The following is a 20,381-nucleotide window of genomic DNA, read 5'->3' as shown; positions in this document are numbered from 1 at the left end:
AACGAGGACAATTGGGGGACTTTTATATTTATAAAGACATTATCATTTAGTGTGTCGTATTGATGAATATAGAAACTATTAAAGACACATGTAGTTTGGTTTTCTGAATATTTCAGATCTCAGCTCAGGCTAGCTTCTTAGTGTTGTTTTCTTAAAATTTGTGACTTGTCTTTGCAGTAATAAACGTTTTCTTGTTGAAAGTCAGCGTCCTTTACGCGTCCTCGTAATTTAACTAGTAAGGCTGCAACTAACAATTATTTTTATTATTGATGAATTTGCTGTTTAACATTTGTGACTTGACTTGACTTAAGAGCTGTAGAATATAATGTCACAGTGAAGATGACCTTTGACCTGTTGGATACAAAATGTCACCATGTCATCATTTTGTCCAATGTCCTGAATTTCTAATTAGCTTATAAATGTTTGAGTTATGTCCAAAATCATTTTGAGGTCACAGTGACTGTGACCTTTGACCACCAAAATCAGTACATCCTTGGGTTTAAATGGATGTTTGTACCAAATTTTAAGAATTCCCTGAAGGTGTTCCTCAGATATCGAATTCACATCAATAATCATAATCAGTTCATCCTTGAATCCCAGTGGTTATTTGTGCCAAATGTGAAGAAATTGGAAAATGGGTGCTTGCACAGTTTGAAGAAATTCCTTCCAAGTGTTCTTGAAATATCACATTCACAAGAGTGGGACAGATGGACAGGCAAACCAAAAACATGATGTCTTGTTTGTCACCAGTGCAGTGGCCTAAAAATGGCAATTAATCAGTTCTCAAAATAGTTTGCATTAGTTTTCTTTTGACCAACTTAATCATTGCAGCTCTACACAATCACTCAAATTCCAAAATAAGACAGTTTCACAACTCCATCGCTACATGTTAGCCCGTTAAATTTTATTCAACCATATTCATACATATAAACACCAATATCATTCAAACTCCATATGTATTCAGAATGTATGACACAAATGTAAAGATCAAGATGAGCATGAACTTGCATTTCCTCAAAATTGTACAGCATTCTTCTTTTTTAAATCATTTTCAATTATGACCAGAGTGGTTCATCATTGTAACCGTAAAGGTAGCAAAAGAGTATAAAATACTGCAACAGCTGTAAGTTAACAGAGCTCCAAATACCAAAATATTGTTGGATCAATAGTGCTGAGCAAAACTTAAAATGAGTTGATAATTGAAACCAGGCTTTTACAAGCGACATAACACTGAAATGACTGCAGTCTGATAACCTTTTCACTTTTCATAGGGTATATTTGGCATCATTATGGCTTAAACTTCCTCTCACAGTTCTTTCCTTGCTTCCTTTACTCAGCTGTTGTCTAGAATATGTTAAGTGTCATCCAAGTAATACTCAAATTAAAATGGGTGGCGGTAAGCCATCTTAAAGTGATGCTCCACCCAAAATCTATCTTTTGAGTATCAAAGATTCACTGCCTGTTGGTTTGAAAGGTGTTTTTTTTATGGCAGTTTCAGCCTACACAGACACAATATAAAATTTCATGAACCAAAACTCTGTTTCCAACAGTTTTGCCAGAATAGAGTGAAAAAACACCTTTCAAACTGGCTGTGTTTGGTACTGATGAGCCTGATTTTGGGCAAACACTTGATGGATCTCGCCAAAGATCATTAGCAAGAATAATTTTTCAACTATGCTAAGAGATCATATGGATACAACAAGTAACCACAAATACTATGAAACAAGACAAAATACTTAAGCAAATTAATAAAGTGCTAATGGATACTATGTGGGCATCTAATCAAAAGAATGACAATTACAAACAAGATTACGCAAATGTGTTATAACCTTTTCTTTTTAAAATATTTCATAATTTCAATGAAATTTGGGGTTTGAAAAACTTCAGTAGAAAACATTAGCCTTGACTTGTGGAACTGATTTATGGTTTTGAAAAAGAAGCTGCAGTCAGCTAAAATGGGCTTTTGCTAAAATGCTTTTTACGTCATTTAAAAACAACTATTCAAAAGGGGAATATAAATTAAAAAAAATGTCAAACAAAGACTGTCAGCATTGAAAAAATATTTAAGACTACATCTTACAAAAACATGAGTAATGAATAACATGACTTTACATAAACGTCGCAATCTGTGAAGGGGGAAAAAGTCCACTTGCATGAAGCCGTATAGACACCGGCGAGCCAGTGAAGGAGGACTGGACTGGCAGTATACTCCAACTGCAATCACATGTAGTGTGTTCAGACATGGTAAAGAAAATACAAAGAAACCACACTACGCTCAGTGGTGGTGGTGGTGATGGGGTCTGAGTTCATCTTTGTGTAAACATAAATCATCCACCTGCCACCCAGACAAACGGATTATTTTTCTCCAGGTTAGAGACCTGCACCTCCCTGTAGGCTATATTACTTTTTAAGTGATGTCAAGCAGTGCAAGCGTTCCAGGTGATTTTTTTATTTATTGTGTGTTGTCCTGATGTGTGAATGTTTTCTTTCACCATTTATGTTAATGATTAGAGACTGCATTCAGTAAGTATCATGGAAAATTCAAACAACAAAACTAAAAACTGGCATCATACACTTGACAGGATAGAGGACATTCTTCAGAGGAAACAATTAAATCATCAATGAAGTTGTGTTTCTGTCCCTCATGCATAAATGCATACAGTCTCTCTCTTAAGGGGCAAACACACCCCATTTCCTAGCTACAACCCATCCACTATTAATCAGGATGTTAAATTTTATGACCCAGTAAGCCTGATCCGTGGATTAATGGCAGTGTCTGCAGTTGTAACTGTGCTCCATGCATCACTTATGCTCAGCTTAACTGGTTTTCAGCCAAATACCATAGTTTTCCCTCTTACCAAATAGTCCAAAAAGAGGAATTTAGTCATTTAGCCAGATATGGGGGCTGTAAACATCTTAAAATCTTAAATATGGACATGTTAACACTGAAAGTTGACTATGAATCATTCCTTCACACCCTACACTCTTGTGGTGATGCATTTTGTTTTGTGAAGCACTAAAGCCAATTAAATCACTGAAAGGCTTTTTGCATCTTTCAGTCCCAGTGTGGACACGTGCTTTAATTCATTTGACTTCAGATTTGAGAGGCACACAGCCTTGTTCCCTTCATGCTGTTATGTAGTTCCTATTATTTAACGTCTGAATGCTGTCTTCTTTTTTCATGTGCATCCTCTTGGCAGCATGTTAAGTACTACAACCCCTCCCAGTGTGACTCACATGTTCCTCCAGCTGTTCTGGAAGTCACTGAACTTACAGACTTAGAGGCTCACTCAGCACACTGCCAACTGCTCACAGCACTGGATTTGAGAGAAGTGTGTTTGGAGTATACTGCCAGGCTTTATGTCCTTGTTCCTACAACCTACTCGGCATCCCTGTCGTTGCAGTCCTCCTTCAGCACCCCAGGTCTATAAGTGAAGTGGTCTGTTAAAAGTTCAGTCTGATTTTATTTTTTGTGTGTGTCCAGTTCATGTCTTTTAACTCAGTCAAGAGGCTGCGGGTCAGCTATGGGCATGGTGTGCAGAACTTCATCCAATAGCTGCAGAGCTCGGTGTAAATGGATCTCGATCCAGCAGGGCGTCTCTTTGATGCTTTGCCGTGGGTAGTCAGGCCCCCAGCCCTTCACGAAGCTCATCCGCAGGATGCACAGCCTGCGCAGGTCATCAACCCCAATGCCTGCAGCAGCAGACAAACCTGCAGGGGAATTACAGGGAGCAACTTTTAGATCAATGTGGCACTATAGGCCAAACCTTGCAAAGATGTTAGCCAAGTTACTGTTGTAGTAAAAGTTGGAACATATACACACACAGCTAAAACAGAAAAGATACTACTGCTGTGCACGTCTCCCACTTCCACAGGCTACACATTTTACTGTATTTAAGCTAAACAAACAGTGTTGTTGATGTTGTTCGCTATGTGCAAATTAATTTCATCATCTCCAACTTAAGTTGTTATTGCTGAGCATGCCAATGCTCAAACATTTTGTAAAGGATTTCGATGAATAACAGCAGTTAAAGCAGAGCAAACTGCTTGATATGTACTCACTCTTAATGTGGTTATTCAATCAAAGTTTGTTCTACAGCAGTAAGATAACTCTCCCATTAAATGGGAAAACAAGAAAGGGGAGCAGCACGTTGTATAGTCACAATTGTTTCATCTCAGTTGTATTTTTGTACATGTGTGAAACATAGTATTGAAGCGTGAATAAATGTGTTTTTTAATATCACCAAATTCTGGAATCTGACATAAATCTTCAAGACTCTTCTATGTTCAGGGTTTTTGTCTTTTTAAGATTAGTGAACTTTCCAACTGTAATGTTCTGCAACTCAAAAGCAAAGCCCATTTGTGTGCTTGCTCTTTGCTTAACACTTTTGGATGTTGAATTTAAAGTGGCTCTAATATTTAATTGGTTGTTTTTGTTGGCCAGCTATTCAGTCTCTATTACCAAACACATCTCACAACGCCAAGCAACATTAACTTTCTAACACCACAGAGAAATGCTCTGCACAAACATGTCTGGGTCCATTCATAGTAAAACACTTGTTTAAGGGTACATGTAGTAGTAAGTACACTCACTGATAGCAGGAGCGATGCCTCCCACAGAGCCTGGCCCAGGGATGTTCCCGGCCACTGCTGCTGCCTGGGCTGCAGCTGCTGCCTGAGCTGTCGCTGCTTGCTGCTGCATCTGCCTGTGGCACTGACGCAAGTCAAACACCTGGCAGGGGACAAGACAAACACTCAAATCTGATGACAAGACAAGATACTGAATGAACACTCAAGCCTTTGTGGATGCTCTACATATTTTACTGTGATTATAGTTACTCTAATTCTGAGCATAATGCATTAACATAGGAGTATGGTATTTAGAATGCATTAATTGTATTATGACTGGATTATTGGTGTGCATGTAAATGTAGCCAGTGTCAAGAACAATGCAAAATTGAAAGCTAATAACTACTTTAAATGTTTCTGATTTTCATTGTGACTATTGTGCTGCAATCTAACCTTGATATAAGCGCTGGGGTAAATCTTGTGAACTGCATCACCAGGAGCGCGTCCAGCCTCTCGATCAAGGTAATAACTCTGCACAAACACTGCATGATCACTCAAACAGCGCACCCATACATCTCCTTCACCTTTGCACTCCAGCTGCACACCTTTCCCAATATGAAGCCTAACAAAAGAAATTACGGGGAAAAAAAACTAGTAAACACAGAGAAGTGGGATACTACAGACATTTTACATTACTGTAAATCAGTTATCACACCTAGAGACATTTACTGAACATGGAACTGTTTGAATGAACTATATCTTCAAGTATGTGGTGAAGTACCTGGCTCTCTCTATGTTCTCTGTTCTGTGGACGTTGCTCAACTGGCCCAAGCAGAAGCGATCCCCTCCCGATGGATCCACATAGCCGTCCACAGTCACTATCGGACATGTGGATGGCACCTTAAACGTCTCCCCAACCTGGACATCCATCTCAAAGTATGCAATGGAGCACCAGTACTCTGGAGCTGCGACAAACCAACAAGCGACATCAGGTCAAATAGGTTTTACTGAGTATGTTAAACATGTGGACTGTCTTCCATCTGCAGCTTGACACTCACCAGGGTGATTGGATATGGGGGGCTGGAACGCAATTTCGTTGGTAACAGGCCCTGCAACAACAGGTGGATATTAATTTTCAAAAGCCGTTCTGACCAGCTCTTAAGATGTATTATTTAGAAATGAGCACAGATCATGCAGTGTTGGCTTTGAAAATAAGATTTCATAAAATGTCATAGGGGGAGGCTGATTACACACCAACAGCTAGTCTTAACTTCAACCACAGGAACACATTTTCACTTCAGCTCATCACATATTCAGGAATGTATAATGCATTAATATATCTAAAAATTATCTAAACGTTAGATATCAGTTTATTCTGTCACAGCCTGCATTCAACCTTATTTCCATTTTGTATGTCAAAACACTGTGTTGGTTTTACAAGCTGTCATCTGACCAACTTTGCTGATAAAAACATCCACGGCTCGGTGAGCCATCACATACAAGCTGGAAGAGAGGGACTACCGTCTGATGGGGCCACAACCCTGACTAGTGGCAGGCAGCTGCATAACACCGTACAGGCAAGAACAGAGGCATTGTGCAGGAATAAAATACTGATAAATAGTTTAATTGACTAGTATTTCTGGTGCCAACTAGACAGAGTGGCGATGTTTAATCGTGTAGTCGACATCTCTACTCTCTATAGCAATAAGGATGGGAAATTAACTTTTTAAAATGTGAACATGATGGATAATGTTCAGATTCACCAGCCACTAAAAGTAAATCATTATTTTCCATCTGAAATCTACCAGCCACTTTCGTGACTGGTGCCAGTTTTCTACTCTTGTAGCAATATTTTCCACAATACTGTCAGACACTTAGAATAACAACATGAGCCTGTCAGTGGCAAAACAGGCACTTTTACTGGAGACACTTTGACAGTACACCGTTTCGTGGAGGGATTATGTTGCAGTTTTGCTTCTGCCGGCAGCAGCACTCTCCCGCAGTACTGGACCAATTTCAAAACTTGTTGTCACTTGGACACAAAAACATAAACAAATGGGGTCCAGTTTGAAAATACCATAATGCCTGATAACGAAACCATCTTCTGAGGTTCCATCAAATACAATACATAACACTGATGTCTTTAACAAATCAGCTTATACATCAGAGGTGCCTTGTCTTAGAATAAGTGGTGAACTAGCAGCTCCATGCCTTCCTAGAGGTTAATGATGTCCTCTGGCCACAGTCGTCAATGTTAAGCTAAATAACTAATTAACAGAGCTCATTATGCTAATAGGACATTATCTCCATCCACTTGAAAGAGGACAGGTACTCATGAATTAAACCGACTTTTTAAGGCCTGGTGTGGGTTTTGCATAAGAGTTCTCCATCTACTCACAGTAATGCCCTGTGTGAGGCATGGGTGGATGATGCTGTAGATGCCCATTCTGATGTTGAGGCACTGCAGGGGTGAAGCTGCTATTTCTGCTCCAGTTGGGGTTAGGATCTGTAAATATAAACAGAAAAGAGTTGAGTGTTGCCAAATTTGTACCAAGAGCATATTCCATTATCTTTGCATATATGTAGTCCCTGTGTTGTGTCTCACTTGATGGTCCAGCACTGATAGTGGAGAAAGCAGACGTTGATGCTGAACTGCTGCCCTCTGATGGAGGGAGTAGAGCGGGGCTGCTGAAGGTCTCCTGTGGCCCAGGCCTCGACGGGGGATGCTGGATAGTCTGCAGGTGGCTCTCGGAGCTTGAGTGAGATTGCTGGTTGTCATAGTCATACTCATCCTTTACCATAAGCGGAGCTACATAGAGACAACAGACATAAGGGTAAGACTGATTAACAGCCACAGTATCTTTAAAGGCATAGTTCACATTATTTGAAGTGGTGTTGTATGAGGTACTTATCAATAGTGTATTACCTTCAGTAGATGCCTGTCGACACATTCCCAGTTTAAAGAAGGAGAGATGAGCACCAGCACGAAGCTAAGCAATGAACTATTCTGGACAGGGTCAGCAACAAAACGTATCTTAACCACCTAAAAAATGATCAATATCAAGTCTACACTATATTTAGAACATTTTCACCACTAAACTTTGCAATCAGAAAGCCTTCTGAAATGGGAAACCGCCAATGTATAAGCCAATTATTACTCCCTTCAAAACAACCCAACTACATAGACAAAAGTTTACTGCACAGAACATGGGAGTTGCTTGTCTACTGCTGACTAGATCTGTTAACTTGTCTGTGTTATTGTGTGACTTTGGTGAATGTGAACTATCCTTCTAAAACACAGAGGTCACAAAATAATTTCACCTACGGAGTTTGGTTGATTTAAAGGGAGTGATATTTGGCATAACGGCGGTTTCTTGTCAGTAAGCCCTGTCTGATGGCAAAGAAAAGATTCTAAATACAACACACTTAAAAACGATAAAGATTTTTTTAGGTGTACCTCTCTGAAAAACACCTTTTGTTGCTGACCCTGTCCACAGCAGTTTTTTTATTTAGTTAATATGCTGGTGCCCTACGCTGCTTCTCCTAACTGGGAGCATGCCAATCAGCATCTACTGTAGGTAACACACTGACTATCAATAAACACCTCATACATCCCCCCAGGAAATAATCCAAACTATCCTTTTAACAAACAAACAGGAAGACTTTGGCACCTTCTTACCTGAACTTGATAGGGTCAGTCCTGATAAGTCTGCAAACACATGAAAAAGAATGCATGTATCAGTCAATCAATGTATGAAGATCAGTATTCTAAAGATGGCCTTTGTTTTCAACCAGATTTAAAGGAGCAAAATCATGTTAAAAATACATCAACTTATATCAATCTTAATCCATCAAATGTGGTGTAATTCTATATTTACCATTTATTTAAAACAAGAAGATCTAATCGCAAGCATGCAATTCTTACTTACCAATACCTGGAGAGACCACCCTCTCATAGTGGTATGGGTTGACACAAACATTGTCACATTTCAGGTCAAAGGCATACTGGCAATATTTCACATGTTTTAATTCATTCTTGTGTAGATCAGGCCATCGCCATAGTCGGGCATAGACAACATGGGGGAAACCTTTACGTCCTGCAACCTAAAGCACAGAGAGGAAGCTCAAATGAGACAGGCAGTGTTTCTTTGGCAACCCTCACAGGTTTCTCTTACAATTACAAGACACCAACTTGGTGCTGTGTATTTGCTACTATACCTGTAGGCGTCCATCCAGAGTTCGCTGTATGGTTACACATTTGCTAGGATGAGCTCCATTTGTAGTGATGGCTGTGATAAGGGAATCCAGCTCATCCTTCTTCTCCTTCAGCTTCTTGACAAGACTCTCAATAGCTCGCTTAGCAAAGCTTTCACTCTCTCCTCCCTGTCGGTGGCACATCAGGCTATGCACAATGCTCAGACAGGCATCGTTGCTTGTGGGAGTGTTTGTGATTGACATCTTGCTCCTTAGGTTTCAACCCTGAGGGGGGGGGGGGGGGTTCCTAGTTGTATTCTCTATGCCTTTACAAGTAAATGTGTCAAGGTGAAAGTGCTGTTGATCCAATACTTCCCAAGCTTAGAAACCTAAAACAGAAAGAGCAGTGTCTTATAACTGAGAGTTCAAATGGATATGCCAACCAAAACTTAATTTTGTATAAGATAAAGTAACACTCAATGAAGAATCTGTGTATCACGCCAGAAATAAAAAAAACGTATTTTTCTTCTTTCCTGTAGTGCTTTTTTCCATCCAGATTGTTTTGATGTGAGCTGCTGAGTTTCGGAGATATCGGCTGCAGAGATCTCTGCTTTCTCTCAAATATAGATGGCATCTTGTGGTGCTCAAAGCACCAAAAACTGCATTTTAAAACCTCAACAGAAATTTCTGTCTCCAGGAAGCATGATTCAAGCTAATCCACAGACCTTGTGAGCGGTTTCATGCAGGAACTATTTTCTTGCTACCAACTTCCAACTGTATCAACGTGCAGAGGTAACTAAGTGTGCATCTCCTTATGGATGAGAGGCTCATGCTGGTGACAGTGAGGAATGTAAACATTGTTGTCGTCCTCGGCAAAGCTGTAACTTCTCATCCATGAGTAGTCACATACTTTGTACAGGTAATGTGTTTGGTGGGAGTAGGTTGGTAGAAAGAAAATAGTTCATAAATGAAACTGCTCACAATACAGTCTGTGGATTATCTTGAGTATTTTTGAGAGACATGTCTTTGGCTGTTATCCCTATAACTCAACAACTCACACCAAAACAATCTACATGGATAAGCAGCACTACAGATAAAAGGTTAAAATGTGTGTTTCGGACATTCTGGTGAACTGCCCCTTTAATGTTGAAGCTTAAGTGAATTTAACGTAACTTTAAAATGACAGGAAGAAAAGGGGTTGTGGGTAACTTTCAAAATGCAATAACTTTTACTTTACATTACAATTCGACAATCTCTACATTTAAACCTCACATTTATGTCTCTGTCTTGGTACAGCTGCAGAAAATACTGTGTTTGTCATCTCAAAAACATGGCTATTACCTTATATATTGTCTAAATTACAACACAAAACATTCATGTGGCACCGAAACCTGAATAGGATTTATTATATTAAGATAAAATAAACATTAGGTAAGCGTTTGATTTCTAATAGCATTTTCGCAATAACCGTAACGTTAGCTAATGGGTGCAAAAGCTAATAAACACAGGTATCCTTCTGAACAATGCCTCAGTAGTATGAAACCCAACCTGACCTAATTTAAACTTCTCATTTACGCTATAACTTACGACCATTCAGTAAACACACGTCTGGTAAAAGTATTATTATTGAACATTTAGTAGGCTAACATTTCAGCTAACGGTGAGTGCTTCTATTGGCGTTAGCTAGTTAACTAACGTAAATACAGTTAGCGCTGGTTCGCCTGAGCTAGCATCCGCTTCCTATCATTACAACAATCAAATACAACTGATTTGTGAACTTACAGTGATTTCTCCCAGCAGTAGCGTCAGTCCCAGTGGCACAGGCTGATAAGTGAGTGATTTTAAAAGTTAATCCGTTATCTATCGATAACTACCTTGCTTTACTGTTATTTCTGCTAGCCTGCTAGCTAGCACATACGCTAACAGCTAACGCTAAAAAAAAAAAAAACCTTCATCAACTCACGCTCGCTCGCTTCTGTGATTGCCCAAATCCGCTATCTCACAAAATGTTAAAGTGTCCTTACACTCGTTTATCTGTTCACCTCACTACATTTAAACTGTAGAGACGATACAGGCTAACAACAAGAATACGGTTACTGGCTAGCTGGGCACGAAAATAAACAATAAATTCCTCTCCTCCGCCCTCCACCCACCACCATGCCCCAACTGAGCATGCACGCGTAAAATGTGACAGGCGTGGCGCTGCTGTTTGTTGTCGTATTTGTTAAAAAAATAAAATATAATTAAATATACCATTTAACAGGCATTTTAGCGCGAGTGACAGCCATTTTTTTAATGAACCTGTCATTTTATTTTTAGCATTTGTGTAACTGCCTTCTGGGCTACATGTATGCTAATTTTGGGGTGCATTGCAGATGTGCCAGTATTCTTGAAAACGTTATTCCCCTCGAAATGAGCCATGGTTTGATTCAGTATTCAACATCAAGTCAGTTAACAGCTGAAATGTCCAAACACTTCCAATAATCAATGGCCTGTTAGGGCTGGATTACTAGCTCAACTAACTTACTAACAGGGGTAAAGTGGGCAACTGCTCAGTGGCCCCAGACCCAGGGCCCCAAAGGGTGACTGCATTTCAGTAGGTTTATAGAATCGACTTGGCACTATTAATGCACATCATCAACTGGAACTGAAACAATTTTTTAAATGTACAGAAACAGTAGTATTGTGATTTTGTGTTAGAAATGTGCACAGGTCAGGGGTCTGCAGCCTGTGGCTCTGGGGCCTCCAGGCTCTTTAGCCCCACAAAAAATTAGATGTAAATGGACAACGTTTATTTTCTTTTTACATTTTAATTTTCTCTTACCATTGTTGTAAGCCTAAAGTGAATCTTATATTCTCCAACTGTAAAAATTTGTACCCAGTACACGAAATGAGAAAAAAATTGAATATTTCACCAATAAAGTGTGAATCTACAGCTCTACTCCTTCATTAGGTTAGCTTTGGATGCCAAATCCAAAACAAGAAAAGTCACAGAGGAAAACAGAGAATTTAACAGTTGTGGACATTCAGCATAGACAATCATGTATGTGCACAAAAAATAAGGCTGATTTGTCCAACTGCATTTGAGATTGGCTGCAGAGAAGCTTTGAGTGGTTTGATCCTGTATTACTTTAAAGTTACTACGCAAGATGCTGGTGATTGCAAAGGGGCTACATCCAAATATTCTTTTCAGGTGGCCTGGCAGAGATATGCACTCAATGGATGGTTGTAAACTGTGGGTAGTATTTGTCTCTGATGTCTTGGTACAGCTGGCAGGTGGTAAAAAAAAAAGTGCAGCTCAGTCTCCACCTCCTGCTGTGTGCAGAGGGTGCATAGTCTTTCTTCTCAGGGGAGGGAGATCTGCGGCAGCCTCTTCTCACTGCATCTGTACACAGTCTCAGATTTTCCTAGTGTTGGATCAGTCACAGTGGTCAGGTAATCTACCACTGCATATTCTATATTTAGGGCTAAACAGAATTCCATTCAGCTCTGGTTTCTGGATGATTCATTCCAGTGTGCCAAATAGTTTTCTTTTTGTTTTATCATTTAGAGCCGTTAGTCTAAAGGGGGGTTCTGCCGGGGGGTCTGTGTGTTTGTGAGCCAACTTCCAGAACCAGCTGGCTGAGGGATTTCTCTCTAGGGTCTCTCTGTGGGGTCTGTCAGGGTCACTAAATGCTTTCTTGTTTAAGTTTTATAATTCGTTGGCATCATCCTACTTGCATTATTTGGAGTTTTCCAGTGGATGCTGAGAATAAATTTGCAGAATTCCGCATTACTTTGTTGGTTTATGTGGCTGGAAGCTGCAATGTCTGTCGTGTGAACTGTACCTGGTGGGTACTTGAAGATGGCAAGGTACATATACAATAGTCTACTAAGTGGGTTGGAGGAATTAGAGTGGCAGTAACAGCCATAATAATCATAAATCACTCTTTATGACAATATCTGAACATTCCGTTTACATGCCAAAATTACAGTACGTGCCAAATAAGTTTGTTATAATGCTATTTAATATTTGCTGGATGCATGTCAGTGTCAACAACAAGACTTATTCAAATTATTTTAAATTCATATTATTAAATTACCTCAAGATGATGTTCTCCAAACTCATCAGCAGGTGTAGCAGCCCTGCAGCAATCCTTTCTTTTGTGGAGTAGTCATTTTTTTACTGTAATATAAAGTCTCCCCCTTGTGGTTATACAGTAATATAGTGTGACATGACAGGAATCCTGGATCCCGTTTCCAGACAATGTAAATTTTAGGTGGAGGAAATAATACATTATGAAAATGCAGTTTAATGTATCTTTTCTTCAGCAGTGAAAATATTTGCCATAATGGTGATGGTGATTATAGATTTCTCTGCATTTGAAGAAATAATAAATTGTAGATGTCATTAATATTATAATTACATCCACATCTTGTTCTCATTTGTGTAGATTAAGTGCCACGAACATTTCATTGATATACAGTTCGATGGCATTTAGGTGTGAAATCTTAACTTATGAACAAGATTTAGGTGACCACAAATCAAATTTTTATTATGTATATTATAAAACAAACATATTCGATGTTTATGCAGTTAAAGAAAACAGTTAATATAGAGAAGAGTGTTCAAGCTTAAAAGCAAACAGAAAATGTGGAGAACATTAATGACATGGAAAAAACAATCTAATTGCTTCTTTAGACTGATCCTCTAGGAGATGTCTGATGAATGATGAAAGTAAAATAAAATTCATAATTTTTATGTTGAAGAGAGGGGAATCTAAAACATTTTGGACAGCAGGAGAGGATCTTTTAACTTTTTCTCACTGGAAAAAATAAAAAAGCAAATGCGTGCACAATGGATCATAAAGGTGCATTTAGTCACATGCAGGACACATTTCTGTCTCTGTATTTAACGTTCTGTTTTCCCCACTGAGGTTCAATTGTCGAAATAGTATGTCAGTTTTGAGAAACAGAATAGACCCAGATTGTTATAGTTATTAGTCATTACTCATCTTCTCCCTGCCTTCACCAGGGAGTGCATAATTTTTCGCCCACAGCAGCTCCCACGTTCTGAATTTTTTAAAGCAACTGATCAAAAGTGTGGTGTGCCTGGAATTTTTTTTTCCAATTTTATAATGTTTGCCACACAGTAACAAAGCGTTTTAATACCTATTTATACACATACATATTAATACATTTAAATGAAGACACATTTTTGACAGTAATGTACTGCTCCTCCAAAACACAGTAAAATCCCATCATTGTTATCATTGTTCATCCTCCTTTTTGGAATCAAATAAAAAGGCAAAGGAAAATTAAATTTGGGCATGGTAGCCCAATTTATGACTAAGGTTAAATTAAAGCTTGAGAAGTTTCTATATTTTAAAACTTTTTGTATGACTGCTTTCTCTTGAGTAGAATCAGTGGGTTAAGGCTAATGTACCTGCATTCAGCAAGGTATGGGGGTGGGGGGGATTGTTTCACTATTTTACTACTAGTATTTTGAGATAATGAGGTGGTGTTATTGTAATTTTTCTAAGTCAAAAGGAGAGTCAAAAGAAAATATTAATAATGATATGAAATTATATATTAAATTCAGATTAAATTTTTTTACAGTCAAACAAAACAAACTAAAATAGCAACAAGCCATTATGAACAAAGAAATCAATGCATATTTTAGGAATATTTTCTACATATTGTAACTTTATTCTAAGCTACACATTGGGAAATCAATTTGTTCTCTGCCAGTCGATATCTCTGCCCTGCACACTTGGCCTATGTAAATCTGTGTGCAGAGTGAGGATCCTATTAAGTTAGAAGGTTCCACAGTGTTATTCCATTATTGTTATCTGCTTCCGACTGTTAACAGCAGAAGCTAGGTGATGATGTGACATGTATTTTTTCCATTTGTACTGTTGCTGCTGAGGCCTTGATAAGGGCGTCCAGCATGCCCGTGTCAGAAAAAGGAAGTGGGAGGGTTCAGAGGGCACCGAACAACCTGATGGCAGGATTGTCAATAGAGCATGTTGGCGTTGGAGACCAGGAATCTGACACCACCTTCTCACAAATGCTGCCACTTGGAGTGGCGTCTCATCCTGAGTGACGGTCTACAAGACTCCAGGCTCTGACACCTCGTTATCACCGTGGCATGGACACGGGCAGAGAGAGGCCCGCCAGGCATGTGACGCTAGAGGGACGGGGATTAAGGTTGTTAGGTGGGCAGTGTTGTGTTATACCTGACAATGAAACAGGGTGCACAAGAGATCAAAAACTGCTCAATGAATGATGTTTGTTTTCAGATGTTTTATTTGTAACAACCATACTAAGATTAATGTTGGTGTGAGAGCCAAAAGCAGGATATGAATGGCCGGGGTGTAAAGAAAGATTTCACAGCAGTTGACAGCAACATTAGGTAAGAGAAATTGTACATTTTTCAGACGAGAAGCCCCGGAGAGCTCCAAGACACCGTGGAAATCCTCTCCTGGTCAAAAGCCATCGAAAATATATTTTCTGCAAGTTTGGCAACCAAGTAAGAGGAAAAATGTCACATTCTTTAAATCACTTCAGTGGCTCCAACCTGCCACAGGGCACAGAAACAAATTACACCATTTACAAATCTGCAGCATGTACATCCACTTATGAAGCATTTTGGCGAGACTGTGATTCAATTACAGTTGATTTAAGAGACTTTTCATACTTGACAAAAAACATACAGCATACTGTCAGTAGTGCAAAACATTGCTATCCTGTGGCCTACCATAAAATGTGCATTTTTCTTTTGTTAAAGAACATTTCAGTTTGGATAAGGTGGAGATTCTCATCTTCTGCATTGGAAGTAGTTTCTGTCAGAACAAAACGCAGATAGAAAAAAGTTTTGAGAAACTTTGATTAAAAAAAAAAAAGCCAGCCAACATCGGCACTGAAAGAACCCAAAGTGCAAACTTCACTTTTATCAGATTCTGTATCTTGAAACTTAAACAAAACAAAATATTTGTACATATTTTGGAGTTGTATAGATCTCAAATACATTTTTCCAAATTATTCAGAAAACTGTAACTGATATCAGTGCTGCAGTATTTAAAGGACCAGTGTGTAAAATTTACAGGGATTTATTAGCAGAGTATGACAGGAATGGACTATAATATTCATTCATTCATTCAAGAATGTTCTTACTGGTGTATGATGACCTGAAAAAAGAATTGTTGTGTTTTTGTTACTTCATAATGAGCCGTTTATATCTACAGACAGTGTGGCGTCTCTTCATAGATGTATATACAGAACCTCGACAGAGCATTGCTGCTACTTTGCCTCCAGTTGTTCTCAGTGGCCACTTGCAATATTGCAGCATTTTCCCCATAAGCCACCAATATAAAAGACACATTGTTAAAACTGTTGACAGGACACCTCGTAGTGCAAAGTGTCAATTTTCCATTCTGATCTTTTATTCATGAAGGTTTATATTTGTAAAACTTTGAGTCAGGAAACATGATTTAAAAATCTGTGATGACATCACAATGTAAAGTCATCCTCGCTGGATGACACTAAATCCTACACACTGGTCCTTTAACCTTTTGACGACATGGAGCTCATTTCATCTGAAGCAGACTGAAGAGAATTTTTTAGCAGGATGCTGGTACAGTGGAAACCTCTTACAGTGATGACATTATTACCGTTTTTTTTGTTTTTCTTTATTTCTCATGCAGATGACAGTCTAATTAACACTTGTATATTTATTTGTAAATGTATTGCCTGCTTGAGGGAGCATTATGTGACATTTCCAAAGTAGGTTCAACCACAGGTGCTTTTCCCGAGTGTTTTCTGCCTCTGTCACAAGCAGACTGATATTCATTGTTTGAGTGGACTAGACGTAGCCTGAGGCTCACTGCTGTAACTTGTTGACTCATTTTTGGTAGTTTGTCACAAGCCTTGAGGGAAAAGATTTTTTCTGCATTTTTCATCACTGGTTTTTTCATGATTTCGATCCCAGCTGGAAGCAGATGTCACTGTGAGCCAAATAATCAATGAGGTAAAGTAAAATTACTATAAGGTTGGGGTCAACAACATGCAGCTCTTTTGCTCCTCTCAGCTGGCTCCCTGTGGCCTTAAAAATTATATGGAAATGAATGGTTCTTTTTTTAACATCAAAATAATTTTCATTTATCATTGGTCTATGCCTAAAGTGATTCTAACATCCTATTCAGCAAATTAAAAAAAAAAAAAAAAACGTGTGTCATAGCTTTGTTTATGGCTCAGTGCTTTTTCCTATATAAGCAGTTGATCACTGTAACAGTTTCCACTGTATTAACACCATATTTGCAAAAACATGGCCAGTTATTGTTGTTTACAATGAATTGTGGAACTTACCCAAAAACATTTTTAAATACAAAAATTGGCAAACAATTATGTAATAAATCAGGACAGACAGTCTGTTTACAGTAAAGGGATTTGCAGCACTTTGAAAGCTTTGTATTCTACAATAATATAATAACTGATTTACCTTTATACAATTACAAATTTACATCATATAGCACAGATTTGTGTCCATCCCTAATTTACAACTAAGTCTAGACTCGTGTTTTACACACCACTGTATGAGATCTTAGATACTGTGGAAACAAGCACATGAGAACATGATAGATAGATAGATAGATAGATAGATAGATAGATAGATAGATAGATAGATAGATAGATAGATAGATAGATAGATAGATAGATAGATAGATAGATGGTGATCATTTCTTTAGCTTTATAAGTTCACAGTCTCTATCTCTGTGTTACAGCGTCACTGTCAGGACTATCTACAGCCACACTCTGCTACCACCATCCCTTCATACTTGTGGTTGAAAGTGATCACCCCATTATCGTGATAAAGGAGTGAGATCGGCTCCAGCTTAGTGGGTACGCAGCAGGCACGCGATGCCCTCTCTGGACTCTTAACACTCAGCAGTGTCTGCACTATCGCATGTTTGGTGGGCGAGACCTCAGAGGTCATGGGTGGGTTGCATACACCGTTGCACTCGTACGCCTCGTAGCCCAGAGGCTGGATGATCCACGTATCCCAGCCAATGTCTTTAAAATCCACAAACAGTGGGGTCCTCTTGCATGGCTCGCTCTTAACATTGCGACGGATTCGGGAAGGTGTGTTGTAGATAAGATTGGACTGCAGCTGCGAGAGAGACTGTGTGTCCAGCTCGTCCTGCTTGCTGTGAGTATCGTGACCCCAGTAAGCCCCCTGGCTCTGGCCCATGTTTTCAAGAAGGTCATTCTCATGTTCAATCATCTGGCTGAGCTCTTGTTTATCCAGTTTGTGATCTCTGCTCTGATCATCTGAGAATACAATCATCACTGCATTGTGTTTCCCCTCCAAGCTCCTGTCGATATCAATCTCAGTCGACCTCCTGCCCTCCTCTGTTACCTCCTGCGTGGCCCCTTCCTCCTCTGACCCCGGGCTTGCAATATGCACCTCCAGTCTGTGAGTTGCACACCCTGACTTCAGCCAGAGTGTAACCACATGAGTCAGGTCAAATGACAGCCAGCTGTTATCTTTGGCATGAATATGCTTTGTCACCAGTTCCTCCAGATCCTTCATCTCCACCACCTCCTCTTTATCCCTCCTTCTCCCTTCTTTCCCCACCTCTTTTGTCCAAACAACACCCTCATGTATTTTGTAGATGGTCACCTTGCAGTCGATGCCACCATACGGTCTTTGGGCCCTCTGGACAAGGGTGAAAAGGCGAAGCTCAGCTATTGTTATGTGCTCATGGTGGCGCATTGAGATGTTGAACAGCAGGGGATGTATCGTCACACCCCTGGTTGTTTTACTGTATGGGGAAGAATCTGAAATCAAAAATCAATAAGTGTGTCTCAATGCATTTTGTAGGTTTCTGTGCTCAAAACCTAAATAACAATAAAGGGAATGCTGAATCAGCAGTTTTTTGGTTTGTTCAAATCATATTACTCAGAAATTCTCAAGACTTTGTTCAAGTGCATCCTGTGTGAATTAAACAGTACTATGACTTCTATAAACCAAAGAAGCTGAATCAGTATTCCCTTTAAATACGTTAAATTTTAAAATGTACTTGTGTAAAATGCACAGTCGCAACAAAAGATGTTTTGCTTGTTTTTTGGTTTGGTTCACTCACACATAGTCAGGCCTTTGCTGAAGGCCAGTTTGTGTCAATTAAAGCAGCATTTTGACTTCATTAAACCAAACTACATCATCCCAGTGATTCCAAGGTTAATCCTTTAAATCTCTTTTACATGTTATTTTTGTAAAATGCAAACCAAAGTTTTACATTTATTATGCAATAATACATTTTCCGAGATTTCCATGGTGTTAAACAAAAACAAGTTTGTACCTTCATTCTTGAAACTGCGCACAATGTTGGCAGAGGGCACAGCAGTGTGGTCGTGGGCAAATCGGTTGTACAGCTCCAGCATGTACTCCGGTGGCTCCTTGCGGGCAGCGAGGGGCCTGGGCTGGGGCCTCAGCTCAGTGAGGTTCATTGTGGACAGAAAATGGCTCAGAAAGTCCTGCGCATCAAGCAGCGGATTATCACCCCTGCTGACTGACGCCCTGTGATGGTTCTCAGGAGACCTGATGGGACTGCTCAAGCTCAAACCAGTCAATGCCAGAAGCAGGACAGTCAGAGAGTGGATAAAACCAAGGCTGGAGAATACTGAAACGGTCATGGCTGAGTTGAGGAAAGGTTTGAAAATCCAAAAAGTATCGGATGAGAAGATGTTATGGATCCACCTGCAAAATGTTCAACCTTTCAAGGAAGGAGTCTTTAACTCTTCGTTAAAGGACAACAGGTTGCTGTTGGGGTCAATGAGAAAACAGCTTTGCCCTTGTTGATCTTGTGGTTTGGTTCTGAGGGCAGGGCTGTGCTGACATGTTTGGAGATGTCATTACGGCCTGCCCGGCCCTCTTCTTTCTCCCCCCACCAACTTATGACCATCCATAATTTCTACTCATAGTTTGTCTTATTTTGATCTATGCCTTTCTCTCTATCAACAAAGCTTGCCTTACACTGTAAAATTTTCTTAACTTAAAGTTAATGTCCAAGCTGCTTTAAATTTTTTGTATTTTGGAATTTAAAGAGAGAAGTTGCAGTTATTTTTGTAATGATTCAAACCAAATAAACAAGTCAAATAAAAGTGATGTTAATTCAGTTGTACTTGGGAAAACATGTTGAATAAGCTTAAGATACTTGGATAACTCCTCAATTGCACTGACGACCATTACAAACAAATTTGATTTTCTTTTTTATTTAACTCTACAAATAAAGTCAAACGATTTTGAGTTCAAAGAACTCCTGTTTGTAAGTTTTGAAGTGTTCTGGAAATAAATACTAGAGATTGTAATAAACCTTGTATAATTATGTTAAGTTAATGAAAAAATATTAATGGATTCCACTAAATTCCTGTATGTTTTTTGCAGTGTATATTAACTTTAGATTAACATGACTGATTTAACTATGATATTTTATTTTTAAAGAATACTAATTACTGTAGGGATAAAGAAGTTATTGCAATCAATGTAACAAATTCAGTCAGACAAATTAAACATAGACATAATAATGTGTGTATACTTTCATGTCTGATACATAAAATCAACTACCAGTTAATAATAT

The 20,381-nt window shown here is 39.1% G+C and overlaps 2 protein-coding genes across 3 annotated transcripts; both read right to left on the bottom strand.

Annotated features, from left to right (window-relative positions):
* Positions 1-3,053: 3,053 nt before the first annotated feature.
* On the bottom strand, positions 3,054-10,944 carry smad4a (SMAD family member 4a). 2 transcript variants are annotated; one of them, XM_084746691.1, is made up of 11 exons: positions 10,546-10,942; positions 8,788-9,152; positions 8,499-8,673; positions 8,249-8,278; positions 7,175-7,378; positions 6,968-7,075; positions 5,628-5,678; positions 5,351-5,534; positions 5,023-5,191; positions 4,594-4,732; positions 3,054-3,711 (listed from the first exon to the last, which is right to left on the bottom strand). In XM_084746691.1, exons 2-11 carry the CDS (start codon positions 9,025-9,027, stop codon positions 3,500-3,502), a joined length of 1,512 nt encoding a protein of 503 aa, XP_084602817.1. In that variant the 5' UTR covers positions 9,028-9,152; positions 10,546-10,942; the 3' UTR covers positions 3,054-3,499. The 2 variants fall into 2 exon arrangements, with proteins under 2 accessions (XP_084602817.1, XP_084602816.1); XM_084746690.1 differs by having other exon boundaries at positions 6,968-7,378; positions 10,546-10,944.
* Positions 10,945-17,490: 6,546 nt separating this feature from the next.
* On the bottom strand, positions 17,491-19,632 carry LOC146308374 (bone morphogenetic protein 10-like). The gene is made up of 2 exons (XM_084745970.1): positions 19,104-19,632; positions 17,491-18,582 (listed from the first exon to the last, which is right to left on the bottom strand). The coding sequence occupies exons 1-2, from the start codon at positions 19,435-19,437 to the stop codon at positions 17,540-17,542; spliced, it is 1,377 nt and encodes a 458-aa protein (XP_084602096.1). The 5' UTR covers positions 19,438-19,632; the 3' UTR covers positions 17,491-17,539.
* Between the last annotated feature and the right edge of the window lie 749 nt (positions 19,633-20,381).

Source organism: Lutjanus erythropterus, chromosome 20, assembly GCF_056507025.1.
Source record: "Lutjanus erythropterus isolate fLutEry1 chromosome 20, fLutEry1.hap2, whole genome shotgun sequence".
Classification (NCBI taxonomy): domain Eukaryota; kingdom Metazoa; phylum Chordata; class Actinopteri; order Lutjaniformes; family Lutjanidae; genus Lutjanus; species Lutjanus erythropterus.
This window is presented reverse-complemented; position numbering and strand designations above follow the sequence as displayed.